The sequence below is a fragment of the Hyaena hyaena genome, unplaced genomic scaffold (assembly GCF_003009895.1).
Source record: "Hyaena hyaena isolate Hyena2069 unplaced genomic scaffold, ASM300989v1 scaffold_55, whole genome shotgun sequence".
Taxonomy (NCBI): Eukaryota; Metazoa; Chordata; class Mammalia; order Carnivora; family Hyaenidae; genus Hyaena; species Hyaena hyaena.
In genome coordinates this window covers 3,442,143-3,469,574 of record NW_024080687.1, presented here as the reverse complement: position 1 = coordinate 3,469,574, position 27,432 = coordinate 3,442,143, and the positions used below count along the sequence as shown (strand labels likewise).

General features: G+C 57.5%; 1 protein-coding gene across 1 annotated transcript; it reads left to right on the top strand.

Moving 5' to 3' along the window:
* Positions 1 to 65: 65 nt before the first annotated feature.
* TMEM63B (transmembrane protein 63B) lies at positions 66 to 23,519 on the top strand. Its single transcript, XM_039231230.1, has 24 exons — positions 66 to 185; positions 6,106 to 6,288; positions 6,556 to 6,635; positions 6,898 to 6,939; positions 7,908 to 7,998; positions 9,400 to 9,437; positions 10,387 to 10,529; positions 10,640 to 10,691; positions 11,140 to 11,248; positions 11,867 to 11,937; positions 14,802 to 14,882; positions 15,349 to 15,472; positions 16,313 to 16,446; positions 16,591 to 16,728; positions 16,851 to 17,004; positions 17,934 to 18,040; positions 18,277 to 18,363; positions 18,624 to 18,689; positions 19,930 to 20,092; positions 20,667 to 20,772; positions 21,716 to 21,883; positions 22,117 to 22,232; positions 22,413 to 22,493; positions 22,761 to 23,519. Exons 2-24 carry the CDS (start codon positions 6,130 to 6,132, stop codon positions 22,950 to 22,952), a joined length of 2,502 nt encoding a protein of 833 aa, XP_039087161.1. The 5' UTR covers positions 66 to 185; positions 6,106 to 6,129; the 3' UTR covers positions 22,953 to 23,519.
* The last annotated feature ends 3,913 nt before the right edge of the window (positions 23,520 to 27,432 follow it).

The following is a 27,432-nucleotide window of genomic DNA, read 5'->3' as shown; positions in this document are numbered from 1 at the left end:
GGTACCTGCGTGGCCCCGCCCCCTCCTCATCCCCCTCCCTCCTCCCTCTCCCCCTCCCCCAGACACTGCCGCGGCCGCCGCAGGAGCCCGGAGCTCGAGCCGCCCAGCGACTCCCCCTCCCCCTCCCCCAGCCCCGCCCCGCCCCAACCCGGGGCTCCTAGCTGGAGCCGAGTCTGCGCCTGGGGGTAAGTACGCGACCCTTCCCCAACCCTTTCTCTTTTCTTTGAGGATCCTTCTACCACCCAAAGAAAACCCCGGACTCAGCTACGTGTCCCCTCCCTTCAGCCTCCTTTGGGACCCAAAGGTGCTCGTGCCCGCGGGACCCAGTGGTGCCGCGCGCTGCCCCCAACCTCCCACCATCCGGAGCCAAATGCGAGTCCTCTGACCCCTGCCGAGGGTCCAGATGTGCACCGCCGTCTGTCCCCACCCCTAGGGAGATCCCGAGGGGTGGGACCCCCGCCCCCAGCCCCCAAGCGCCACTCTTCTCCCACCTGCCCGGTCCAGGTGCGCGTCCCCCGCATGCCTCTCCAGGGTTCCAGCTGCGCCCCCATCAGCTCGCCGCCGCTGTGGGGAACCTGCCGCCCCCGCCCCCGAGTTTTGGATTCCAGGGTCGCCAAGTCCAATGCCCTCGGTCTCTTTTATCTTTTCTCCTCTTCCCGGGGCCGAGTACCCCCGAAGCCTGCCGGGGCAAGAGTTCGGGCTCGGACAAGGGCAGGGTTCGCGGGTGCTGGCTGGAGGCCGGCCGCTGCCCCCGGCCCGTCTAGGGACTGGTCTCGGACTGGGGAGGCGACTGGCCCCGGGAGCGTGTCCTCTCCTTGCGCCCCGCACAGTGCAGTTCATTCATGAGCCGCCCGGGCCTGCGTTGGAGGGTGCGGTGGGGACAGGCTTCAGAGGCGGAACAAGGAGTGGGGCAAAGGCCCTGTTGGGGGGAGGGGGCGCGCTTTGTCCCTCCTGGCTTTCTTGACCGTCTTGGGAGGACAGTCCCACAGATTTGGCGCCTTGTCCCTCAGAAGAGAAGGACGCTTGGGAAGTGGAGAGGAGAGGTCAGAGGGGCCAGCTGCCCTTGGGACTCTGTGCTGCCACCTGCCAGGGTCCCCTGGGGGGAGCTCTGGCTGCTCAGCACTCCACTTCCCTGCGGGCAAGAGGGTCTGGGCTTCTCTACCCAATACCACTCTCTACCCTTTCCCTGGGTCTGCCCAGGGGAAATGAGGCTGTGCTCAACCCCTCTTGAGTATAGACCGCCCACCCCCCCACACAGTCTTGCCTCCCAGGCCATGAGAGGAGAGGAGTGAGAGTGTCTACCAGACTTCCAGCCTTGGCTGTGCTAGCAGCGGGACTGTCCTCCAGGGCACCAGAGGGTCCAGGCCCTGGCTTGCTCCAAGTGGCACATGCTGGGGCCTGCTGTTGGCTCACCCAACTCGGTCTTGGCCTATGGTTGAGTGGGTGGGGACTTGGCAAGGCAGAAAGCAGGTGGTGGGTAGCTAAAGGTAGTTAGGGTAGCAAACCTCCCCCCCCCCCCCCGGCTTTTGGACATCCTACAAGTTCCCTCCAATTATAACAGAGTCTTGGAGCCCTCAGTGCAAATTCCAGATCTGCCATTCTTTAGCTGTGTGACCTTGACGAGTTGCTTAACCTGTCTGAACCTTAGTTTTAAGTGAAAAGTGCGTTTACTACCACCTCCTCACAAGATTTATCATGAGGATCAATTGGATCACACAGGTAAAGAGCCTGGCACCCTGCCTGGTGGTTGATCAATAACGGGTTCTCTTCTCTGAACTTCTGACCCATCCTAGCCTAGCATCCCCCTCCTGGGCTCCCACCTTTCTGGCCTGCTACAGATGGCTTGGGTATGTTTGAAGAGTTTGGGGACACTCCCTTCCTCTCAGCGGCAGTGTCCTGAAGGCCCTATAAACCCTTTAGTCTAAACGGGAAGCCCATCCTGGCTGAGGGTCTCTGTCACAAGAAAGCCTTTTTCCTTTTATTTTGATTTTTACCAGTTTTCTTCTACCAAACCAACCCCTTTTATGCCAACACTTTATTAATAACAGTAACTAATATTTTTAGAATCCATCATGTGCCTTGAACTGTATTAAGAGCTTTACATAAGTCATCTTGTTTAGTTCTCAAAACAAACACACAATTGAATTATGATTCCCATTTACTGATGAAGGAACTGAAAGGCCCAGGGCGGTGAAGTAATTTGCCCAGGTCAGTGGCCAGATCTGTCTCACCCCAGATGGAGCGCAAGCCCTTCACCACCAGGCTCTTCTGCCTGTCCTATGCATAGCTCTCAAAACCTGCAATCACAAGCCCAGGGCCTGAGTGGAGGGTCTGGCAGCCATCAGCAAGAAGGAGAGCAAACAGGTAGAAATAGGATGTGGCATTTTTCCAGAGCTGGAGCCGGCAGTCCCGCTGACTCCCAGGTCCCCTGTGGAAGCCGCTCCTCCATTGGCCAGGGCAGCAGCATGCCATGGTCAAGGGCAGACACTTAAGCCAGGCTGCCTGGGTCCATATCTGGATCTACGACAGCCTAGCTGTGTGACATCGGGCACGTTATGCGCCCTCTCTGCTCTTCAGTGTCTTCCCAGGGTTGTGATGGCTAGTAAATGGGCTGACATGTGTAAAGCACTTAGAACAGTGCCTGGCACAAAAGAAGAGTGAAATCAGTATTTGATAAATGCATCCTTTCCCCACTACTTTTAAAAAAATTTTTTAATGTTTATTTATTTTTGAGAGAGAGAAAGAGGCAGAGCACGAGTGGGGGAGGGGCAGAGAGAGAGGGAAACAGAATCTGAAGCAGGCTCCAGGCTCTGAGCTGTCAGCACAGAGCCCGACACGGGGCTCGAACTCACAAACTCCGAGATCTGAGCTGATGCCATTGAGTCACACAGATGCCCCTTTTCCTGCTACTTTTATCCTCACTTGTGGATACTTTTTTGTCCATCCTTGTGAAGCTTGGAGGGGTGGAGCAAAGATATTAATACCTCTTTGCTACAGTTTGGAAAGCTGAGGCCCAGGTTACATAGTAGCAGAGCTGGCCTTCATCATCATCATCTCCTCCCTTCAAACCACAGAGCCTTCCGGATCCCAAGCCCTACACAAAATCTTCCCAAGAGACTCTGGAAGAAAAAACGCTTACCTTCTGATTCCCCACCTTCCCCATGCACACACTTTTTAATGGTAACATAACAACCTTTAGATAGCTAGAAGTAAAATCCCCGCCACTTTCTACATACTGCCACCTACAGTCTCAGTGTTGGAGTAGCGAACTCCCAGGATACCACTGGACCAGGGGATGAACTGCCCCCTCACCTACTCCTCCCCCCAAATATCCCGCCTCAGTTTCTGCCATCCTCCCAGCTGCTCTCACCAAAAGCTTTGAGCAGCTGCCCTAGCTGAAGTCCAGCCCTGCAACCCCGCCCCCACAATTAGGAGCACGGAGGAACCAAGTGAGCCTGAAGAGCCACTAGCCCTGGCTCCACCCTTTACCTGCCCTGTGACCTCCTATGTGAGTCGTTTCTCCTCCCTGCCCCCCCCCTTCCTCCACTATATAGAGGGGATAGTGATCTGATCTGGGAAGTGCCCAGCCTTCCTGGGGGGTGAGGGGTAAGATCAATGCAGTGTGAAGAGGGGAGTGCGTTGTAAGTGTAAAGAGGGAGGCAGCAGATGGACGCTGTAATTTCAGTTACTAAGCATCTACCTGGACCTTCATCCACCCTATGGGGTTCCCCTAATGTGGAAGCTCCCAGAATGTTCCACCTTTCTTCAGTGTGGACAGGACTGGGAGTGGAGGTGCGGTGTCTTTTGCTCCGGGGGTTTCTCCCCATTACATTTTGGTCTGGTGGAGCCTTGGAGTTGGGGAGAGAGACAGGGAAAAAGTAGGAATGGGCTATTTTGATTGCTGGAGTACACTGGAGTTTGGAGGGGCACTAATTTAGAGGCCCCCAACCATCACAGACCCAAGATCCGAGATACCTATACTTACCTTTAGCCTCCCCTTTAACCCTGGTACCACAGGATTCTACACACCTTATGTTTACATATCCAAGCTTCTAGGCACGCCCCCCACACATCCCACCTTACAGACCAGTCTTCTACCTCCGCCAGCACTCACACAGATAGACACATCAACACATGTCTGCACACCTAAACATACACATTCCCATAGTACTCTGGTATTCTCTAGCTGGAGAATGAGCATTTATGAAGCTTCTGTGTTCTGCAGTGTCCTGTTCTAGGCACATCAGAAAAGCATGGTGCCCTGAACAGTGTTCTCGCTTTAGAAGGAAGTTGACCTAGGTTTGAACTCTATCATTTTATTAGCAGTGTGACTTAGGGAAAGTTACTTAACCTCTCTGAACCCCTGTGTCCTCTTCTTAAAATGGCAATAATATCCAACTCAGGATTGTCGAGGATTAAATAAAATCATGTATTATTCTTGAAACAGTGGGTACTTGATAAGTGGCGCCTGTTGCAAGTACTAAATTAGTGGGGTTTGGGCTTTTTTTTTTTTTTTAAGGCAACTTGGGCTGGAAGGGAAGAGGGAGGCATAACACACTGGGCAGTTACTACCTTAGCCTTCTTAGTACAGGCTTTTTCAGAGACTCCCTGAGGCCAAGTGAAACATATAAACAACCACAGCTTCCCCCTCCACTTGAGAGCTGGTGCCTCTTCCCCTGTAATTGAAGTGTTAGGAAAGGGGGAAACCAGGGATCGGTGGGCAGGAGAAACCCTCTGAGTCTCCCCCCCAAGGGGCTAGAGGATGTTTGCTCCCAGAGTTACAGTCACTGATTCTAGGTTTGTTGTTCTCTCTCTTTGTCTGGTTTCCTCTCTTCCCTGGGGACCCCCCCTCGCCCCAGGCAGAGTTTCAGTGTTGTCAGCAGAAGGGGCCCCCAGGGGCCCCCAGTGGGATGGGGGTGGAGCAGCGTGTCTCGGCCACACTTCTCCACCGTAGGAGCCTCCCCGGAGCCCTGCTAGGTTCCGTCCCCAGGCACTCCCAGAACCCAGGTATCCGGGCTGGCTGCCCCTTCCCTTCCCTCCCCGCCCCATCTACCCAGACCCAAGAGGGCTGGGCATCCCGGGGAACCGGGCTAGAGGACGGTACCCATGGCTGCAGGGGGCTTGGGCAGCCTTAGAGGACCCTGCCCACTCTCTCCCTTTGCCAATGGAAAAGCTCGCTGGAGGGCACGGCATTCCCAGCCTGCCCTACTCCGGAGGCAGGAGCAGGGCACTCTGGGAGTTGTAGTTCGCACACCGCTCAGGTGACCCCTGTGCTGAGATAATTGGAGAGGTGAGGAAGCTGGAAGGGAGGAGCTCCTTCCAAGGCAAGGAAAGAGGAATGAGGGTAAGCAGGAGTGGCTGGGACCAGGCAGATAACACAAACCCAGAAGTCCTAACTTTTTAACTGACTTCCCACCCTGACCTCATCCTCAGGTCCCTACTCTGAGGACAGAGAGCCAGCTCTGAAGCTGAACATCTTTATTTTTTTTTTTTAAGCCAATTATATTGAGAAAGTGATTAACAGAGTTGAAATCTCGAACCAAATGAAATCATGCCATTTTTCTAATGGAAGTAGAAAGAGAAGATCAGGATGAACTAGCTGGCTCCTGACTCATCCTGCCCTGGCCTCCAGACGCCACCTGTTAGCCTTGAATCCTCAGGCCTAAGACCTCTCCCCATGTTCCCTCATGCGCAGTTGCCTGAGACAGAGACAGAGAGGGAGGGAAAGAGAAGGAGGGAGAAAGAGAAAGCAAGCGTGAAAGTGAGTGTGTGTGTGTGTGTGTGTGTATGTGTATGTGTGTGCATGGAGGTGGTGGGAGGTAGACAGTAGAGACTCACAACTTCCAGCTTAGAAAAACCAGTCTCCCCAGTCCAGATCTGGGCCAAGTTCCCCAGACCCAGGGTGGGGTCTCAGCCTTAGAGCCATTGAAGGTAAATCCATGTGACTCAGCCCTCCCCTCCGCGGGCCCTTATCTCTGGAAGCCAGTGCTTCTACCCACCCAGGCAGCCGGGGGACCTGCCCTCGCTCCCTCTCCCCATGCTCATGCTGGGAGCCATGAGGGGGATAGGGCATGAGCCCAGCCGACCCCTGTGCTCTCTGCTCAGGAGGACCATGCGGCAGTAGCAGCCATGCTGCCCTTCCTTCTGGCCACCCTGGGCACCACGGCCCTCAACAACAGCAACCCCAAGGACTACTGCTACAGTGCCCGAATCCGCAGCACCGTCCTTCAGGGCCTGCCCTTTGGGGGCGTCCCCACCGTACTGGCTCTTGACTTCATGTGCTTCCTTGTGAGTGCCCGCGCATGCCCTCTGCCTCCCCGCCCTGGCATCCACACCCCAAACCTAGCTAGCTAACCCGGCTGCTCTAACCGCTCTTCCAGCGGACTCTGACTCCCCAGGCTTCACTGTGGGAGGGATCCACATAGCCTAGCCTCTGACCATTCACCCAAGCCAGGGGCAGCCCTTTCTGAGACTGGGTCCCAGCCCCTCTGCCCTCCGGGCTGGTCTGGCAGTTGGACAGTCTCTCTACCTGCCAACCGTTCCCTCTGCCCTCAGGCCCTGCTGTTCTTGTTCTCCATTCTCCGGAAGGTGGCTTGGGATTATGGGCGGCTGGCCTTGGTGACAGATGCAGACAGGTAAGGCTTTGGGACTCTCCCTCACCCCTGCACGCACACACACACTCTCACTCACTCACACCCATCACTCCTCGGGGATAGGAAAGAGCCAGCCCTCTCTCATCCCCCTTTGTCAGGGAGGTGCAGAGGGACCAGTCCCAGAGCAGGCATGGGGGACATGAGGGCCTACAGTTGGGTCTCTGTCCTTTGCCAATCCCCAGGGACCCTTCCCTTTCCCCCTCCCCCCCCCCCGCCCTTAACCCTGTCTGTTCTCTGTCCCCAGGCTTCGGCGGCGGCAGGAGAGGGAGCGAGTGGAACAGGAATAGTATGTGGGGCACCTGCCCCCTCATCCCCACTAAACCAGCTTTCTCTTTTCTTCTTTCATGCTGCTTTTCTCTTCCTGCCTCGTTACTGGTTTCTCTTTGCAGTTTTCTCCTCTGCAGGCTCATGTTTCGGACTAACGCAGGTGGTGTGCTTTGCAGAGCAGGGGGCTCCCAACTTGTCTCTGCCTTGCTTCCCCATCCCTCCCTCTGGCTTCCTGCCTGGGAGAAGCCCCTCCCCACGTGCCCGGCTCTCTCTGCAGTGGCCGGTGGCCGGTGTCCAGGCTGGAGGGGCCGTCCTCCCGGAAACTTAGAGTACACTCACCTTTTGGTCCCAGAGACAAGATTGGGTGTCACCAGTGGCTTGCCATTGCTTAACAACTAGTTCTTCATATTTCAGGGTTCCCTGCTCACCCTTTCTGGAGGTCTGGGAAGGGGGCTTCCCACGGAGCCCCGAGTCTGGCCTTTCGTGTCACATCATTGTCTCTGTCTATAGGATTGACGTTGGAGTTGCGGCAGCTGCTGGGGTCAGGGAAGAGGGAGAGTAGGGGCTTACCTGGGAGGCATCCCCCAGCCCCTAATCCCTCCAGCCCTTCTGGGGCTTTCCTAGTCCATCCTTTCCTTCAGCTCCCCATTGCCCTGTGATTAATATGGGCTCTGTTGCTCCCCTATCCCGCCCCCTGCTGGTCAGCTCCAGAACTGCAGGGCCTGCTCACATTCTCGCTTCAGCCTCCAGGGAGTAATCCCTTCACTCAACTGCCCTGCACTGGTGTGCCCTCCAGGCGCCCTGAAGGGAAGAGGCGGAATTAAGGGAGGTTGGGAGAAGGCAGTCATTCATCCCCGCTTCAGCCTCTGCGCTTTCTGTGCCTTGTCTAGCCCCTGAAGCTCTGGAGTGGGAGCCCCCCACTTCAGCCCCACTCTCCAGGAGCCCAGACTCACCAGGCTCTCTGATCTCTCACCTCCCCACCCCCAGTGTGGCCTCAGCTATGCACGGGGACAGTCATGACCGGTATGAGCGTCTCACGTCTGTCTCCAGCTCCGTCGACTTTGACCAAAGAGACAATGTGAGTGCCCTCCCCCAAACGTGTTAACCACCCACTCCTCCTCCGGGGCCGGGGTTCCAGCAGCCCCTCGCCTCCAGTGATACAGAGTCAAGGACCTGGAATGAGGCCTTCTCAGCAAGGGCAGTGGTTGCGTAAGAGCCACAGGATGGCCACCCAGCCTTGCTCTGTACCCCTTGCCAGCCTCCAAGTCAGCACAAACCTAACACCGTGAATCCCACACCTTGTACCATGTAGAGCTCTGCGCCCATCTCCGCCTATTAATCCCAATGACCCCTTTCTCCTTAGGGTTTTAGAAGTACTAGCAGGCCTTCCTGCCCCATCGAGCAAAACCAGAAATTCATTGTGTTGCTCAGAGATGGCAGGCTGTTGGCCCTCATGTAGGTGGGGCCACCAGCTGTGGGTTGGAGCTGAGTGGCAGAGGTCCCTGCAGATAAGGCGATTGCCAGCAGTCCCCAGACCCTCACGCATGTCAGACCCAGTACTCCAGCATTAGCTGCCTGGTCCCCCTCGTTCTGCCGGGGTGTGGGTCCTAGTCAGCACTCTAATCTTTGGGTATGAGGCTGGCCCTGGGCTCTCCAGCTTGGGCTGGGTGGCCTGGGGGCAGCAGCTCCTGTAGCAGCCAGAGTAGAAGGAGCCTGTCAGCCTCCTGAGTTGGACTCACACCGGTAAGTGGCAAAGCAAAGGTATCACCCCTGCCCACCAGAGGTGTCCCGATGGTCCCCAGGCTCAGGCGGTGTTGCCAGCAGGCGGCACAGTCCTGCGTCTTAGCTGGAAGGCACCTCTCTCCTCCATGTTAAGCCTGGACCTTCCACTGGTAGGAAGGTGGGGGACGGTTCTCTCTGCCAGGCCTTCCCCCTCCTAGTCCCACCCTGCTCTCAGTGGGGTCTCCGCTGCAGTAGGCCTGGGGGCTTGAGGAGGGGGAGATTGCAGCTCACAGGGCCCCAGGGGTTGGTCCCTCTGGAGTGTCCTGGAAGAAAGGCGGCAGGAACTCGGAAGCCTGGCATAGGCAGCCATGTTGCAAACTATCCTTGTTGGCTCCGGGTCTGGAGGAGACCCCCGCTGCCCTTCCTAGCCCGCCCTCCTTACCCTGATGCACACAGCTGCAGGCCTTCCTCTGGTTGCCCGGCCCCGTTGGCCCTTGGTGGGGGTCTGTAGCTCTGGGCATGAGCATCCACAGGTCACTCAGTTCGGCCTTAGTCCCTTTCTTTGAGGGCTGGCACCTTCCGTCTCCCACTCTGGGATGAGCTACTTTCTTTGGGGGGTTGTGGAAGTTTGTTTCAAGGTGAGCCCCAGCCTGGAGGCGATTCTGAGAATGGGGCCGATGGGATTTGAGGGAGGAGGGAGGTTGGGGTTGGTGAGGTGGGGGTGGGGCTCCAGCTGATGGCCCTCTGTCCCCCCCAGGGTTTCTGTTCCTGGCTGACAGCCATCTTCAGGATAAAGTAAGTGAACAGTCTGCAGGCTCTAAGGAAAGAGAGAAACAAAGGAAAACTTCAGAACCTGTCACTTCCCTACAAAACCCGGAGGCCAGCAGCTTTGAGGGCCTTAGCGCTCCTAGCCAGCCCAGCACCCTCCTCCCCACTGCAAGAGACGGGGGCCCTGGGGTCCTGGCCTCTGTTGTCCCCTGAGCTGGCCTCAGTTCACCCTGCCGCCTCCTAGATGCCCCCTGCCTGGTGGGCCCGCTCTGTCCTCAGCTCTCCGCACCCCTGCCACCCTGTGAGGGCAGAGGCCAGAGCCCCCCACCTCAGAGCCTCTGTGCAGCCAGCGGGTGGGGGCGGCAGGTGGGCTGGGCGCAGCCAGCCAGCAACAGACAGGAGCCAGTATCCGGCAGGCAGAAGTCAGGAGATCGAGCCAGAGTGCAGCAGGCAGGCAGTGAGTGCTGAGAGAGGCAGGAGGCCTAGACAGGTCAGCACCGCCGCTACCCACACCCTGGCGCCCAGGGCCCCTCCCCAGCTACACCACATACGTGTTTCTCCAGCACCCATAAGGCGCTGCTGTGCCCTATGCCTCCCTCCTCCTTCCTGCTTCAACCCGTTCCATCAATCTCTCCTCTCTCCCTCCTGGCCCTTCGTCTCCACACACCCTCTCCTCCTGTCCCTTTCTTCCCCATTCTTCCTCTCTACAGTCTCCCCTTCCCCTCCTTTCCCCTCCTCTCTCTCCTCTTCTCCTTTCCCTCCTCTCTTCCCTGCATCCTTCCCTTCCTCCCTCCCCTTGCCTCTAGTCCCTCCCCTCCCAATAATAGGGGGCCCTGAAGCCCCCAGCCCACCCCCATACTGCTGCCAGACTGGCAGGGGCTAGGGTGGACGCAGGGGCGGGGGCAGGCCAGGCAGCGAGCTGTGGCCCCTGCGCCGCCAGCCCTCAGCGGATCCCCCTGCCGCCCCGTGCCCGCAGGGATGATGAGATCCGGGACAAATGTGGGGGCGATGCCGTGCACTACCTGTCCTTCCAGCGGCACATCATCGGGCTGCTGGTCGTCGTGGGCGTCCTCTCTGTGGGCATCGTGCTGCCCGTCAACTTCTCAGGAGACCTGCTGGGTCAGTGAGGGACGGGATGGGTGGGGCAGGGAAGGGAGGAGGGGGGGCAGGAGGGCGCCTGCCCTGACCCCGGCATCACCCCCTTCCTCTTCCTGCCCGCCCCCCCCCAGAGAACAACGCCTACAGCTTCGGGAGAACCACCATTGCCAACCTGAAATCAGGGTAAGATCGGGAAGCCAGCCGGGGAGGTCAGAGCCCAGCCGTGATGAGGAGCGGTGTGAAGGGGGAGAGGTGGCTATGGGGCCCTGGGGACTTGGGTTGGAGACAGTAGGTGGATGTCTGCTGGGGACCCCTGGGAATGGCCAGAGAAAGAAGTTGCTTTTCCCTCAGGCCAGGGAAAGATGGCGGGGAGTGGCTGGGAGACAGTGTGACCAGTGGGCAGGGCAGCGAGAGATGACCTCTTGGGGATGTTTCAGCTGCAGTGCAATAATCTTGGGGCCAGGACGACGTGAAGTGGGGGGGGGGGGCCTGCCTGTGAAAGGGGCTAGTGACAGAAGGCCACTGGCTGTAGAAGAGCCTTGAACCAGGGCTGAGCTCACACTGGGAGGCTCAGGACTGTCTGTGTGTGCTCCTGGCCCCAGTGCTCTGTGCCCCCCTCTGCCCCACCCAGGAACAACCTGTTATGGCTGCACACCTCCTTCGCCTTCCTGTACCTGCTGCTCACCGTCTACAGCATGCGTAGACACACCTCCAAGATGCGCTACAAGGAAGATGACCTGGTGAGTGGAGCCGGAGCAGGCCTGCCCCGCCCCCAGCCTCTTCCCTCCCCTCTGGGCCTCTCTATGGGGTGTTGGGGTGGGCACCCACCCCGGTGAGGCCACCTGGGTTTCAGTCCTGGCTCAGCAGCTCAAGAGCCCCCTGTGCTGCAAGTTAAGTTACCTCCCCAAGCCCCGTTGCTTCATCCAAATGAGGCAACAGCAGAGCCTTCCTAAGGAAGGGGACAGGAGGCGTGGAAATCGCACTGTGCCTGGCCTCAGGGCACCGCGGTGCTGTGCCGTCACAGCGATGTTCCCTGCCTGTCCGCATCCACCTGCCGGCCCAGCACTGAATGCCCACCCCAGAGCAGCCACGGGCCTGCCTCGTGGCCTGAGGGTCAGAGAGTAGTACCCCTGCCTCCCCCTCGATGACCCCTAGGGAGCAAGGCACCCAATGGCACCTTCATTAAGCTCGCTGCCTGATTTCAATGAGATACACTCCCCTGCTGTCCCTGGGACCTGGTTTACCCCTAAGGCCTCCTCCCACCCCCCCAGCTGCTTTTCTCCACTCACTGTTCCCCACGCCCTCCTGGCATTCTCGAGCCTCCTCAGGAAGGCACACCTGCTCCCTTCTCACCCCAGGTGAAGCGGACTCTCTTCATCAATGGAATCTCCAAATATGCAGAGTCAGAAAAGATCAAGAAGCATTTTGAGTGAGTGGCCACTCCTCCCTCCAACCCCAGTTCCTGTGTGCCCTTCTTCATCTTTCAGCCCCTCAGACTCCTCACACCATCCGGCTGAGGTCTGGGGCTGCAGTGGGGTGGGGGCTAGACCACTGAAGAATTAGGTGACTCCAGGATATTCTAGTACTGGGGCTGGGTGACAGGCCCCCCCTAACAGCAGGGGAAATACAGGAAATACTTGGAAAGTGAGAGAAGGAAGTGGATGTCACAGCCCCTCCCTCCTCCCTCTCACCCCCCACTCCACCTCTCCTCTCAGCTTGAACTGGGTCATGGGTTGATGACCCAGGGCCCATGCCCCTTTGAGGTGTGTGGCTTCAAAACTGTGTTTGACACTCTGGGGTTTGTGTGCAGATTGGCAGGGAGGAGCTCTTGGCTTTCAGTGGATCCTCAGAGAGCCCGGGGGGACCTGAGCTGCGTGTTCTCGGAGGCTTTTTTCAGTTCTGGAGTTCTGTCTTGGAGGGGGAGGGGAACACACACCTCCGAGAGTGCCAGGTGGCCGGAGCAGTCTGCGTCCAGGATTAAGGATCCCATCATACATTCATCTGTGCGCTCAGCAGACTTTCTCTAATGATATTAAGCCTTGGGACCATAGAAATGAATGAAAGATCATTGAGCTCTCGGGGGGTTCACAGGGTGGAGGTCAGCGTCAGGGAGCCGGTCCAGGGTCTGATCAGAGATCAGTCTGTGGCCAGAATTAGGAGTTGGCCAGTGGTCCTGAAGAGGACACTGGTAGTTTGGATCAGGGCTCAGTCTCTGCTCAGGATCAGGACTTAGTGAGGTCTAGATCCCCTGCCAGTTGGACTGGATCAGAAGCCGGTTGTTGTTCTGGATCAGAACAGGATTGGGAGTCAGTGTCTGGCCAGGGTCAGGTGGCAGACCACTTCGTCGCAGGCAAATGAGTGGCGGACGGACAGTCATCATTCAACACGCACTTATTATCGCTTTCTGTACCCCAAGCATAAATAAATTAGAACCAGGCCCTGCCCTCCCAGGAGTTCAAGAACAGTGGTCAAAATTAGATCATGCTCGGTCAGTAGGAGAGCGACTCAGGATCCTGTCTGGAGTCCCAGCTGTGACCGGCATTAGGGGGCAGTCCGAGTCAGGATTAAGGACAGTGTGTGCTCAGAATTAGGTGACACCTTAATATCACTGTCCTGTCGGAATCAGTTGTCAGCTTGTACTGACTAGTCCTTTAATGACAAATCCTTCTTGAGCACCTGCTGGGCTCCCGCACTGGAGGGGGAACTAGGGTTACGGACAGAAACAGGGTAAAAAAAAAAGCCCCTGCCCTTGTCTCCTCACATTCTGGTGGACGAGACAGATAATAAATGAACCAGTAACAGACATTGTGTCAAGTAGGGGTTGGTGCCAAGGGGAAAACCAAAGCAGGAAGAGGAACAGAGTGAAGGGGTGAGGAAGGGGTGCTATTTCCAGTGGGAGGGGGAACACCCTGACAGGGCCCTGCACGCAGTGAGGAAGCGAACCCCGCTAACTAGACATCCATTCCGCACACCTTGCTTTCTACCAGAGGGACAAAGGAGAACCGGGCCTGATGGTTCAGGCTGTCTATTTCAGGGGTCAGTCTATGGTTTTGTGTGGGAAGCAGACTAATTAAAATCCAGCAGTCAGCCTCTAAAGCAGGGGCGGAGGAGACTGTGGTCCTAATTGGAGTTGGGGGGGGGGTGTCAAGGAGGTGAGCATCAGGGAACAACCATCCCATTGATCCATTCATTCAGCGCATGTTTAGTGAGCACCTACTATGTCTAAGCTACTGCCCCAGGCCCGAGTGTACGGTGATGAGTAGGGCGCATGATCCAGGTCTAGGCTCTGTCTGAATTAGAGGCCCGACCCAGCAGAATTAGGGAACATCCCGTGTGCGATATCAGAGAGCCTGCATGGCGGGGATTAAGGGGTTAGAGATTAGTCGGTGAGAATGAGGGCTCAGCCCGCAACGGGGCTCACGGCCCCTTCAAAGAGGAGCCCTAAAATAGCTAGAGCACCGCCATGTCAGGGGCAAAGTCTGGAGTGTTATTTCAGGGACCCCCATCCCAGGCTGAAGCTTGCAAATTCTCATGCATCTGTGAACCAGACTTCGTGCGTCTTTACCATTTGGTGGTTCTTCATTTCAACAATCTTTTAAAAAAGATGGGGCTCAGTCTAGATTTGGGAGCAGCATGCGATAAGAAAGGAGGAGCCGCGCCTTCAGTCAGCAGGCTCCCCCGGGTCCTGCCAGGTAGCAGCACCAAGAGCCGAGAGCCGCGCACAGTCTCTCTCTGCTCGGTTTCAGGGCAAGGCGAGGGGCAAACTCGGGGCAGGGTTAAAAGGCCAGTCTCAGGTCTGCAGTCCAGGCCGTGGGTTGGTCGGGGTCGGTCCCTAGGCGAGGCTGAGCGTTGGACTGTAACCAGCTATTCTGGGAACCGGGGTAAGAGCAACCCGAGAGTAGGAGCAGTTTCTCTCCACTGAAAGTTCAGAGCTCTGAACAAGAATCAGACTGCGGTGGGCTGTGGCCTCCCCTAGCGCCATGCAGACGCGCACTCACATATCCCCCTCCCCCATCACCGTCACCATGAGGATATGCTCAAGTGTGCTCAGGGTCCCCCGTGCCTTCGGGCTCCCTCCTGCTGTTCATATAAACATGGGGAGGAATTTCCAAGTTTCATTCTCACAGAGCTCCCATTTTTGTAGACCCGAAAGAGGGAGCTTGAATTGGGGGTGTACATCCTCAAGGTGATGGGCTCGTGGATGCAAGTCGGGGGCTGTGATGGGCTCGTGGATGCAAGTCCGGGGCGGACGGGCGGGGTCGCCACAGGAGGTGACGGTGGCCTGTGTTCCAGGGAGGCCTATCCCAACTGCACGGTTCTTGAAGCCCGCCCGTGTTACAACGTGGCTCGCCTTATGTTCCTCGATGCAGAGAGGTAATGGGGGGCAAGGACACCGGGGGCCCCTGCCTATCGTGGAGGGCATCTTGGCTGCCACGCACTCCCCTTCCAGGTGTTTCCCAGGGCATTTGATTTTAATTCAACCCCTGGATCGCCTGTCAGTTCAGCTCTGGAAAGAGCAAGGCCTGGAGGTTAGAGTTTGTTGCAAGAGGAAAGGGCCCACCATCCCCACCCCACCCGAGGGCACACCCTTCTTCAGCCGCAGTGTGAAAACCTTAGGTCAGACTATAGGAAGACCTTCTGGCCCTCTAGGGATGGGCAGGAAGACCCTGGAATGGGGGCATATCTGAACCTTGCATTCTGAGCAGATCCAAGAGTAAGGTCCCTGTCCTCAGGGAGTAGACTTGGATGGCCCCTCAGCTGGGCTCCCTACCCCCCTCCCAGCCATCCCTGGCCCCAGGGGGGGGGGGGGGCAGAATGACTGGGCACTTGAATCCCACAGGAAGAAGGCTGAGCGGGGGAAGCTCTACTTCACAAACCTCCAGAGTAAGGAGAATGTCCCCACCATGATCAACCCCAAGCCCTGCGGCCACCTCTGCTGCTGCGTGGTGCGAGGCTGTGAGCAGGTAGGAGATGGCCTCAGGCCCCCAGAGCCCCAGGTGGATATGGGAAGGGGCTGAGCAGATCTCGGGAAGACAGATCACAGTAGAGGTGGACACATTCCAGGTGCATGTGCCACGACCCCGGGAACACACACACACACACACACACATACACGCACACACACAGAGGCCTTAAACATAAACAGCCAAAGGTAGGGGACGCCTGTGTGGCTCAGTCAGTTAAGCGTCTGTCTTCGGCTCAGGTCATGGTCTCACAGTTCGTGAGTTCAAGTCCCGCATTGGGCTCTCTGCTATCAACATAGAGCCCGCTTCAGATCCACTGCCCTCCTCTCTCTCTACCCCTTACTCTCTGTCTTCTCAAAAATAAATAAGAAACACTGAAGGTAAACCAGCCCCCTGAGGAGGCAAGGCCATGCTGCCCGGGGGCTGGAGGTAGGGAGCGGCCCTCCCTCAGCGGTTCCTACAGGCGGTTCCCGCCTGTTCCTACAGTCCTTGAAGCTCCAGTTCCACTGTTGGGTTTGTGCCCGTCCCTCCAGTGACCAAGTTTTCAGGGCCTAAATCAGAAGAGGCCAGCCAAGAGGACAGTGTTGTGCTGTATTTACTAGCTCTGTGGCTGCAGGCGAGTTTCTTGACTGCTCTGTGCCTCAGTTTCTTCATCTGTAGGATGCAGCTAATTGTACCTACCTCAGGCTTGTGAGGATTACGAGTGAACAATAGAAAGACTAGAGCAGTGCCTGGCCTGTAGTAAGCCCTAGGTCAGTGCCGCTGGGCATGGTGGGGACCAGCCCAGCCTGGCTCTCTGACCAGAGCCCTTGCCTCACCCACCGCCCCCCTCCCTGGCAGGTGGAGGCCATCGAGTACTACACGAAGCTGGAGCAGAAGCTGAAGGAAGACTACAAGCGGGAGAAGGAGAAGGTGAACGAGAAGCCTCTTGGCATGGCCTTTGTCACCTTCCACAATGAGACCATCACCGCCATGTGAGCCCCTGCCCTGTCCGCCCAGCCCAGGCCCTGTCCCCCCTACTGCCCGGCTGGGAGTTCTGGGTCCCCACACTTGCGGCCAGCTGTCGGCAGCGGGGTCCGCAGTGGCTGGCGCCCCGGTAACCGGTGCCCGTCCCCCAGCATCCTGAAGGACTTCAACGTGTGCAAGTGCCAGGGCTGCACCTGCCGCGGGGAGCCGCGTTCCTCGTCCTGCAGCGAGTCCCTGCACATCTCCAACTGGACCGTGTCGTATGCCCCCGACCCCCAGAACATCTACTGGTGAGCACGGAGGTGGCAGGGGCAGGCTTCATGGGGCCTGCTGGCCCCAGGGGGCAGTGGGGGTTGTCACCGGGAACCGTCAGCACGAGTCCCCCGGATGACCCTCTCCCCCGCCATCCCAGGGAGCACCTCTCCATCCGAGGCTTCATCTGGTGGCTGCGCTGTCTGGTCATCAATGTTGTCCTCTTCATTCTCCTCTTCTTCCTCACCACCCCGGCCATCATCATCACCACTATGGACAAGTTCAACGTCACCAAGCCCGTGGAGTACCTCAATGTGAGGCCCGTGCCCGCCCCACCCCTCCATGCTGCGCCGGGAGACGCAGATGCCAGGCCTCAGACCCCTCTTCTGGTGGGGGGGAAGGCAGAGTGCCCTCCTGCCCAGCCTGGCCCCTGTTCTGCTTTCCTAGCCCTGCCCCCACCAAGAACGCCCACTCGACCGTGGGCTGTAAAGCCCTCTGGGAACATCCCTCGGGCTCCCTGCCACCTTCCCGCTAGCAGAGACCGCCCTTGGGTGTGCACACATCTATAGAGACACCAGGGAAGAGAGAGCGCCCAGGGCCAGCTTCAACTGACCATATGACCTTGGGCAAGTCCCTTCGCACCCCCCGGCTCTCCGACAGAATGGAGGTCCAGACTACGTCATTGGCCTCCAAACTCAGATTCTGGTGCCTTTATCAAAAAGACTCTTACATGAAACCCAGTGTGGAAAAGCAAGGCTGCTCAGACAGCGTGATGGTCACTTCCACTAGCTCTCCCCTCACCTCTCCTGCCACACACACAGCATAGCTCCTTGGAGTCTCGAAGTCCAAAGGAAGACAGTTTGAAAATTACTGAGTGATAATAGCAAAATATGTAAGACCCAGTCTTGCTGAGTCCAAATTCCACCCCCTTTCACTCCTTACTAGCTGGGTAACCTACTGAATCTCTTCTTGCCTTAGTTTGCTCATCTGTAAAATGGGGTAATATTGTTGTGAGGGTCAATGTACATAAAGCACGTGATCAATGCTGAGCACTTAGTAGGTACTCAACAAATGCTAACTACTGATGTATTCCTGAGACCCTGGCCCCCACAGGTTCTGGACTTCTGTCATGGGGCCCAGAGAGCTGCGGGCTCGGTAGGGGAGGGGCCGGTAAGCTAAGCAAGCTGGACCGGGGCCCGCCAGGCTGCCCCTGCCTGAAACGGCCCCCTGTGCCCCGCTGCAGAACCCCATCATCACCCAGTTCTTCCCCACCCTGCTGCTGTGGTGCTTCTCGGCCCTGCTCCCCACCATCGTCTACTATTCGGCCTTCTTCGAAGCTCACTGGACACGGTGAGACACCTCACACACGTTGCACTCTGGCCCTCCGGGTGCGTGCCCGGCCCCGCTGGGCAGCCCTTTCCCCTTCCGCCTCCCCACCCTGGGCGGTCCCAGAGCCGCTGGGGAGGGATGCCCCTCACCTTGGGAGGCCACCATCCCAGCCGAGCCTCCTGTGATACCATCCAGGCTAGGGGTGTGGGCGTGGGGGCTGCTGCGGCTGACCTCTGCCCCTGCGCCCCCTGCCCCAGCTCTGGGGAGAACAGGACCACCATGCACAAGTGCTACACCTTCCTCATCTTTATGGTGCTGCTCCTGCCCTCGCTGGGACTGAGCAGGTAGGTCGCAGAGGATGAGATGGGAGCTGGTGGCCGGGGGGGGGGGGGGGGGGGGGGGGGGGGGGGGGGGGGGGGGGGGGGGGGGGGGGGGGGTGCGTTACAGAATGGGCAAGGGGAGCGGTTCAGACTCCCACTTCCCTCACAGAGCAGGGGGGACCCACGCCTGCAGGGCATCCCCAGAGGCTCATGGGCTAGACTCCTCCTCCCCTGGTGTTCTGGGCCATTCCAGCCCCCCACCACACCTCTCCACTCCTCTCCAGCCTGGACCTCTTCTTCCGCTGGCTCTTTGACAAGAAATTCTTGGCCGAGGCAGCTATTCGGTTTGAGTGAGTGACCCGGGCCCCCAGGGAAAGAGGCCGGAGGGTGGGGGTGGGTATGCCTGAGACTCACGGCCTTCCGCCATGGGAGGGTGCAGCAGAGCTTCCCACCCCCTGCTGCCAGGAAGAGGAGGGGGCGTACAGGGTGTGGCAGGGTCACCCTGAAGCTCGCACACAGTGCGTCAGGTGTAGACATGGGAGATGTCCCTGGAGCTCATTCTCCAGGAACCCAGCTAGAGGTCCCCTTCAAGGTGTGTTTGGGGCTTTAGGACCCACGCTGGGGGGCTCTCTGACCATCTCTAGAGCTCGTGTTCTAGAACTAACTGTGGGAGGCGAGTTTCACTCAGGAAGTTTGGAGACGTGTCCGTAGTAGGAGTCATACTTTGGGAGTGACTTGGGTGGACCCCTGAGGGGCTCTGGAGCCTACACTTTTGAATATCTATGGAAGGCTCTTGGGCTCCCCACCCTGGAGTATTTATGGGGAACTCTGGGGCTCATACTTTGGGATGTTTATGTGGCAGGGGTTCTGGGAGCACCCCTGACGTTTCATCATCCAGAGGTGTGACTATGGAGTTCTGTATGGAGTACCTCTTCTGGAAAGCCCTATGAGGCTCTTTGGTGGTTGGGGGAGGGCCCCCACGCCACAGCTATGTATGTGGACACCAGCCCCAGGGGTCTTGCTCTAGGTCATCTGTGATCTGCTTGGGCTCACACTTGGGCTGTCACAGGCATTGACAAAAGTTCTTGGGCTCCGCCACTGAAGATCTTTGGGGAAGGGTCTCCGGGAGCTTGTGTTCTGGAGGTGTCTGGGGCTCACGCTCTGGGGCTAACAACCATGGCTGAATAAGGTCTAAGGGGTACTTTCTGGGTATTCCTAGGGCTCATGCCCTTGGGTGTCTTTGGGGATCTCGTGAGGGTTGTCCGTGGAGATCTCAGACGGTCACACCCTAAACGGCAGTGGCCTCGGGGCTGTAGAGCTCTCTATATAGCACACAAGTCCTAGGGACACCGCTGAGCTCACACTTCCGGGTTGCAGCCACTCACACCGAGGGTGTTGGAGGGGTCTGTTGATACTCCAGCCCCTGGGGTTCACACTCCGGGGGGACTGGGGCTTGAGAGCTGAGCGGGGGGTGTCCACATGAAGGAGGGCACGTCGGGGGTGAAGGTGTGGTGTGCCCTCCTGCTGGCAGTGGGCAGGCCGCCACCGGGTCTCCCGAGGGTGCAGTGCTGGAGCACTTGGTGCCTGCAGGTGTGTGTTCCTGCCCGACAACGGCGCCTTCTTCGTGAACTACGTCATTGCCTCAGCCTTTATCGGCAACGCCATGGACCTGCTGCGCATCCCAGGCCTGCTCATGTACATGATCCGGCTCTGCCTGGCGCGCTCGGCCGCCGAGAGGCGCAACGTGAAGCGGGTACGGCCGCCCAGGGCCGCGGTTGCCCGCGCAGCGCCCCCTGGTGGGCCAACCCAGAAACAGTGGCAGTTAGACTAGGGAGCGGGGACACGGGGGTCCTGGAACTTGAAGGACCCAATGCCGTGGCCTTGGGGTATCCCTTTCCTATCTGGAGCCTCCGTTTACCCATATGTGCAGCGATGGATCGACATAGAGAACCCCGAAGGCACCCGCCAGCTCTGACAGTCTAGCGTTCCGATGGGAGTTGGGGGAAGTCTGGGTCACTAGACCTAGGGTCCCTGTGCCCTACCCCCACATGAGATCTCTGAGCATCCCATTCCCAGGCCTACCCACCTGCCAGCCCCTTATTTCTCAAAGGTGTCCCCCCCCACCATGCCCCATCACTGTACCCGCCCTGACCTCTGTCTCAGCCACAGCCCCTCTCTCCATCTGCTTTGCCCTGCCCCACCCTGGATATTGGGTTCCTTTTCCCCATGGCTTTGTTCCTGGCCCCCTGCCCCCTCCCGCCTGCCCTGCACCCCTCTAGTCTGTCCCTCCCTTCCCTGAGCCACCCTCCTGCCCATCTCCCCCCCAGCATCAGGCCTACGAGTTCCAGTTTGGCGCAGCCTACGCCTGGATGATGTGCGTCTTCACGGTGGTCATGACCTACAGTATCACCTGCCCCATCATCGTGCCCTTCGGTAGGCACCGCCGCGCCGGGACCTGGGCCCTGCTCGGGGGGACCCAGGACCTCACCCGCTCCACTCTAGTAAGGCAGGCCGCCCCGAGTGGACAGGGCCCCGGCTGGGAGGCCGGCCCCTCGGGCCTCCCGCCCGGTCCCTGCCTCAGTCTGGGGCCGGGCCTGGGGGGAGGAGGGGGAAAGCCATCTCAGCCCAGGCTGGCCCCAGATGGCGTGCTGGGCCCCTGGGCAAAGCCACCCAACATGGCCATACTCATCCACACCTGCCTTCACTCAGCTGACCTACTCGGACACACATCGCAGACCCACAGAGGTGTGCACACACACACACTCACACTCTTACACAGCGCCCGCAGGTACACATGGACATAGTCCCATAAGCTCAGGAAAGACCTTTGGATTCCAGAGTCGTGTGGGACCCTCGCCACTCACAGAGAGCCACTGTAACTGAGCTGGGCACCTTGCACAAGTCCCTCTTCCTTCTAAAATTTACCAAAGTTTCTCTTCAACTGTTGCCCTACTAGTGACCTAGTGACCTCTACTCCCACCCCCCATAACATCCTAACCCCTTAACCACCCTCCCTAGTTCTTGAAGGCTCCAAACTAACCTTCTTGTCCTCAGTCCCTCAGCCTCCAGGAAAACAGAACTTAACACCTCATTTATACCGGTGTGTTTAGGGACAGGGTAGGAAACAAACCGATAAGGGTTTCGAGAAGAAGCTTGTTGGCCCAAATGAATGGATTTTTAGTGAGGGGCCACAGAGCAAAGCGGGAGAGCTGAGGAAGTGGGCCGTCTGGGACCCAGTGGTGGGCTTGAGGCTATAGGGCAGGAGGAGGGAGGCCAGCCCTTCGGCGATCTCAGTAGCACAGGGATGCCCCGCGACGGACACACAGAAGACCGGTGGCTTGGGTTCCGAGGTCAGGGCCCGTGTGGCTTCCCCCAGGGCTCATGTACATGCTGCTGAAGCACCTGGTAGACAGGTACAATCTCTACTACGCCTATCTGCCGGCCAAGCTGGACAAGAAGATCCACTCAGGGGCCGTGAACCAGGTGGTGGCCGCACCCATCCTCTGCCTCTTCTGGCTGCTCTTCTTCTCCACCATGCGCACGGGTGAGGGCCACCCCCCCCACACACATCTTAGGGAGCTGGGGGAGGGGGACCGCCGTCCAGAGTCAAGGCCGAGCAAGCCATGGGAGGGTCTGTGATGCCCAAGGGCCACAGGCAAGGAACCTGGGAGAAGCCGCAGCACGTGGGAATGTGGGATTGCGTTCAGAAGGTAGCAAAAGTGGAGGGGGGGTGCCCAGAGGAGAGGTAGCAGCCCCATCCTTTGCCCCCCCTACCAGGGTTCCTAGCCCCCACGTCCATGTTCACATTCGTGGTCCTGGTCATCACCATCGTCATCTGTCTCTGCCACGTCTGCTTCGGACACTTCAAATACCTCAGTGCCCACAACTACAAGGTGTGGGGCGAGGGGGCAGGGGGCGGTTGAGGGCAAAAGCTGAAGGGGGTGCAGGGGAGCAGGGGGATGGGTGGGAGCTGAGGGCAGGGGCAACAAGGGTGCCAAGAGGGTGCAGGGTCATGATTGTGGCTGAGGGCAAGGGCATCTCCTCACTCCCTGACTCGTTCTGGGCCCCTCAAGATTGAGCACACAGAGACAGATACTGTGGACTCCAGAAGCAATGGACGGCCCCCCACTGCTGCCGCTGTCCCCAAATCTGCGGTGAGTGTCCCGATTCATGGCCAGAGGTGGGCAGGAGCCTCTGATTGAGGCTCAATCCAAAGTCGGGGGTTCCACTAGTCCTCCAGAAAGTGCAGCCCATTCCAGACCCCAGTGGCAGGGAGAGATCTGGCTTCACTGGGGGGGCCACCACCCCTCCCTAGGGGCAAGATCACTGTCCCGCCCCCTGGAGACCCTGAGATCCCCCAATCAGTCCCTGCCATGAGGAGCAGCTGTCCACCCTCACCCTCTACGCCTCTCCCCTTTCAGAAATACATCGCTCAGGTGCTGCAGGACTCCGAGGTGGAAGGGGAAGGGGATGGGGGTCCTGGAAGCTCAGGGGATGAGCCCCCATTGTCCTCGTCCCAAGATGAGGAGCTGCTGATGCCACCTGATGGCCTCACGGACACAGACTTCCCGTCTTATGAGGACAGCCTCATAGAGAATGAGATTCACCAGTAAGGGGCGGGAGGGGCCCTGGAGGCCACGCCCTGCCCCCTCGACCTCCCCACTCCCCCCACGGACACTAAAAACGCTAATAATTTATTAGATCTAAAGCCCCTTCCTCCCCATCCCCTGCTTTCATTAAGGTATTTAAACCTGGGGATTTCACCACTCTCCCCCACCATGGAGGGAGGGAGGGAACCCCCCAACCTCAGTGAGGAGAGCCCCGAGCCGGACCCGGGGCAAAGAGGGGTGCGGACAGGGTTCCCCCAGATCAGTGCCCCCCAGGCTAGTAGTGTGGTCAGGAAAGGGTTATTGAGAGCCAAGAGGGGTACCTGGTGCCATGGCTGGAGACCTGGGGGGGGCGGGCAGATCAGGGGCCGCCCCCCCAGTTCTTTTCTCCCCCCAAGGCCCCCTGGGATCTGGCACTCCAGGGAAGTGGAGCCTCCAGGCCCCTGTGGGTTGCATGAGAGGGGAGGGGCTGCTGAGTGGGAGGAAGAGTCAGGCCCCCAGCCAGGGAGGTGACCTAGGGGTGGGGGGTGGGCATGGCTGACACTGGAAACTGGGTTTTTGCACTGTTTTTTTTTTTTTTCCTTTAAAATAAAAACAAAAAGAAAAACTCTGAGGCAGGTGTCTGATTTGTGCTGCCGCCCCAGACACATGGGCTGGGGACCAAGCACCCTTGTGTACCCGGAGGATCTGCTTGGATCCCGGGCAAAAGATTTCCTGAGTGGGACCTGAGTTCCCCATGGGAGAGGAGAGAAGGGGCCTGGGAGCCTGCAGGGGAGTCCGCTGCGTTCACTTTGCCCCCCTGCTCTGGCGTCTGTCAGCTCTCTGCTCCGTCTTCACCCCTGCCCGGAAGAAATTGCAGGACCACTCAGTCTGAGGGACGAGGACACAGACCCACACACTGAATCCCCTGGGAGCCACACGGATGGGATAGAGATTCAGGGAGAAAGGCTGTGCAAAACCACAGATTCCCCGGCGTCTTCTTGAAGACTTCCTGGAGGAGGGAGATCCCCACAAGGCTGCTTCTAGAAAGGGGCTCAGCAGGTGGCTCTGGAGAGCGAGAGGGAAGAAAAATGGAGCCACAGTAGTCCAGCAAGCAATACCATTATTATTTGTTGTCATTGCTGTTACCACGTATTGAGCAGTTATTATGTGCCTGGAATCATGTAAGAGTGATTGTGCTGTTTTAAAGCATCTACACCCCAGAGAGCTCACTCCAGGGTCAGGCATGGGTTCACTGCAAAGATTATATAAGGTAATAGATGTCAGATGCCCAGCTGGCCCTGCACCCGACTCATGGGAAACACCCCATAAACGTCAATGTCAATGAGGATTAATTCCGTGATCATTAATAGCTCCTGCAAAGCAGTGTTGTTTCTCTCTTCTTGTGGAAGCTCAAGGCTGCTATGGGGCTTGTCCAAGGTTACCGGCCTGGGAGGAGGCTTGGAAGGCCCTTCTGAGAATCTCAGTGAGCCAGGTCCCCAGCCCGTCTGTCCCTTCCCCCTCCGGAGTGCCCAGTCAAATCTTCCACATCCCCAGACCCAGCTGTAATTCACTTTTCTTTTTTTAATGTTTATTTTTGAGAGAAAGAAACAGACTGTGAGCAGGAGAAGGGCAGAGAGAGTGAGAGACAACTCGCAGCAGGCTCCAGGCTCTGAGCTGTCAGCACAGAGCCCAATGTGCGGCTCCAACTCACAAATCGTGAAATCATTGTGACCTGAGTCGAAGTCCATGCTTAACTGACAGAGCCACCCAGGCACCCCAGTAATCCACTTTTTGTTAAAAATTTCCTATGGCCACTCTGGCCCATCCCCAAGAGGACCACCCAGCCACAGGGTCACACGCAGCGTATACCTGTGGGCATCGGGTCTCCTGGCTCTCGGAGGGCCAGGAACTCCAGGCCTGGTTCTGTCACTAACGTGCTTTGCGACCCTGGGAAAGCCACCTCCCCTCTCTGAACCCATCTGCTCATCGATAAAAACTAAGGAGTATGACCAAGTAACCCCAAAGGCCCTGAACATCCAACCCACCCATTATGCACCACCCATCAGCAGGATCCAGAAAAGAAAGTGAGTCAAGGAACTTGCAGAGGAGAGAAAAGGAGAGACCCCAGAGGACCAGGCAGAGGAAAAGAAAAAGCAGGTGTCACAAATGCTTGCAGATAGTCCACCAGAAACAACCAATAGCAGGGACAGTGAACAAAGCAAAAAGCCCTTGAAAGATTGCCCAGGCACCGGCAGGGGGCAGGCGCACACAGTGTGTAGGGTGCACCCACCCCCAGGTTATGGACAGATGTCCCCTGCTTGGAAGGCCAGTGTTCCCCGTATGGCGGATGCACAGTCTTGTGAAATGTGGACCTCTAGGCGGAGACCCAGGACTGGGGAGCAGAGTGCCAGCTGCTGGGTGTGCAGAAACTGGCTGCGAATTCCAAGCAGGGAGCGCACGCAGTAGGCCCCTGAGGCCACAGACAGCAGCCCTTGATCCCTCTATGAACCCCCCTCGAGCACCTCCTGTGCTCCAGGCCCTGAGCTGGGCGCTGGTGACACAGCAGCGAGGCTGCTTCTCGATGCCCATGGCCCAGTGGGCAAGCCAGAGACAGATCTGAACACTCACTAGGTCCAGCACCCTTCTGACCACCTTCTATGTGTTGATTGAGTCCTCAGAGAAGCCCTGTCCCAAATTCAGTGATGAGGAGCTCAGGGCACACGGCGGTGATGTCCCTTGCTCCTGCTAACACGACTTTGGAGGCAGGGGTGTTAGGACGAGGGTGAAAAAAATCTTAGGGTGGTATGGGAGCCCCACATCAGGACTCCTTACCCATTCAAACTTTTCACTGTTTAGCCATGAAGGTTGATGCCCAAAAAGGAGGAATGACAAGAACCCACAACTATTAAGATTTTATAATTTGCTATGATGGGGCTCCTGGGTGGCTCAGTTGGTTAAGCGTCTGACTTCAGCTCAGGTCATGATCTCACCATTCATGAGTTCAAATCCCACACCGGGCTTCATGTTGACAGTGCAGAGCCTGCTTGGGATTCATTTTCTTTCTCTCTCTCTCTCTCTGCCTCCCTCTCTCAAAATAAATAAATAAACTTTTTAAAAATCTTGTGGGCTATTACAACAGCCCAGCAGAACTCGCGGAAACACATTTATCAGTTTCATATAAAAAAGTATGTTAGAGGACACCAGTGAGCGGCTGGTTGAGGGAGTGCTAGGGTGAGATCAGAAGGGTCCCCAGCATAAGAGCTTCTGTCCTGTGGAGCTGGGGTGCCCCACCCTCCCAGCACGTAAATGTGTTCACCAGCCCAGAAGCTCTCTAAACCGCGTATTTAGGAATGTTTCTGGAGGCTTCCTCATGTGGGCATGACTATTAACTCAGTCGCAGCCCCTCTCCCCTCCCTGGAGAATGAGTAGTGGGGCTGAAAGTTCCAGCTTCCAATCGTGACTTGGTTTTTCTGGCCATCAGCCCCCATCCTGCGGCTATCCAGAAGATCTCCAGGAGTGACCTCATTAGAACAAAAGACGCTGTTGTCACTAAGGGGACTTAGGAGTCCTGTGCCAGGAACCAGGGGCAGAGACCAAGTGTATTATTTCTTATTATGTCACCTCCGGCCCTCACTTTCCTCATCTATAATGTGAGGATAATGACAACACGTCCTTGAGCTGTTTTAAAAGATTAAACAAGCGGAAAGTTCTTAGCCCAGCTTTTGGTACATAATAAGAACTTAATTAACTGTAATTAATGTTCTTATAGATGAGGAAGTTGAGATCCAGAAAGGGGCGTGGGGAAGACTTGTCCAAGGTTAACTTGGAACAAGACCCTATGATTCCATTCAGTGGCCTGAGAGTCTGCTCCGTAGCCAGCGCTCCCCCAGGCAGGGCAGGGGGGCCACAGGGACGACTGGACAGTCCCTGTCCTCAATGGTCATACCCTTCTAGGAAGACTATGCTATCAGGCAGGTTTCTCACATCAAAGAGTTCTCTCTTTCCCCTGGATACACGTGACAGCCAGGCCAGCGGGCTAACCATGCCAAGGACAGTGTTATGGGTTGAATCGCATCCCCACAAAGACGTGTTGAAACCCTAACCCCCCAGTCAGTACCTCAGCATGTGACATTTGGAAATACGGTCACGGCAGAAGTAAACAGTTAAGATGAAGTCACACCAGAATAGGGTGGGTCCCTAATCCTCTACAGCTGGTGTCTGTATGAGAAGAACAGAGACACAGAGAAGGCTTTGTGAAGGCACAGAGACACATAAGGGAAGCGCCATGTTAGTGGGAAGGTGCCTTTCAAAAACAGAGAGGCTTTCAGGACAAAAAGGTTGGGTTGGGGTGTCAGGGACAACCCTTTCCTGGAAGCCTTGGGCTGGAGGAGAGGGACTCAGACTCGTCCTGATGGGACAGTACCGTGAGGACAGCCAGCGTGCTGGAGGTGCCCCAGGGTAGGAGTGCTGGGACTCCCACAGGAAGAGGACCCTCCGGCCGGTG

Coding starts and splice junctions, on each gene's coding strand:
- TMEM63B (XM_039231230.1), top strand. CDS start 6,130: ATGCTGCCCTTCCTTCTGGCCACCCTGGGCACCACGGCCCTCAACAAC. Junction 16,729..16,850: donor GACCCCCAGAACATCTACTG/GTGAGCACGGAG, acceptor CCGCCATCCCAG/GGAGCACCTCTCCATCCGAG. Junction 18,041..18,276: donor TTCGAAGCTCACTGGACACG/GTGAGACACCTC, acceptor CCCCTGCCCCAG/CTCTGGGGAGAACAGGACCA.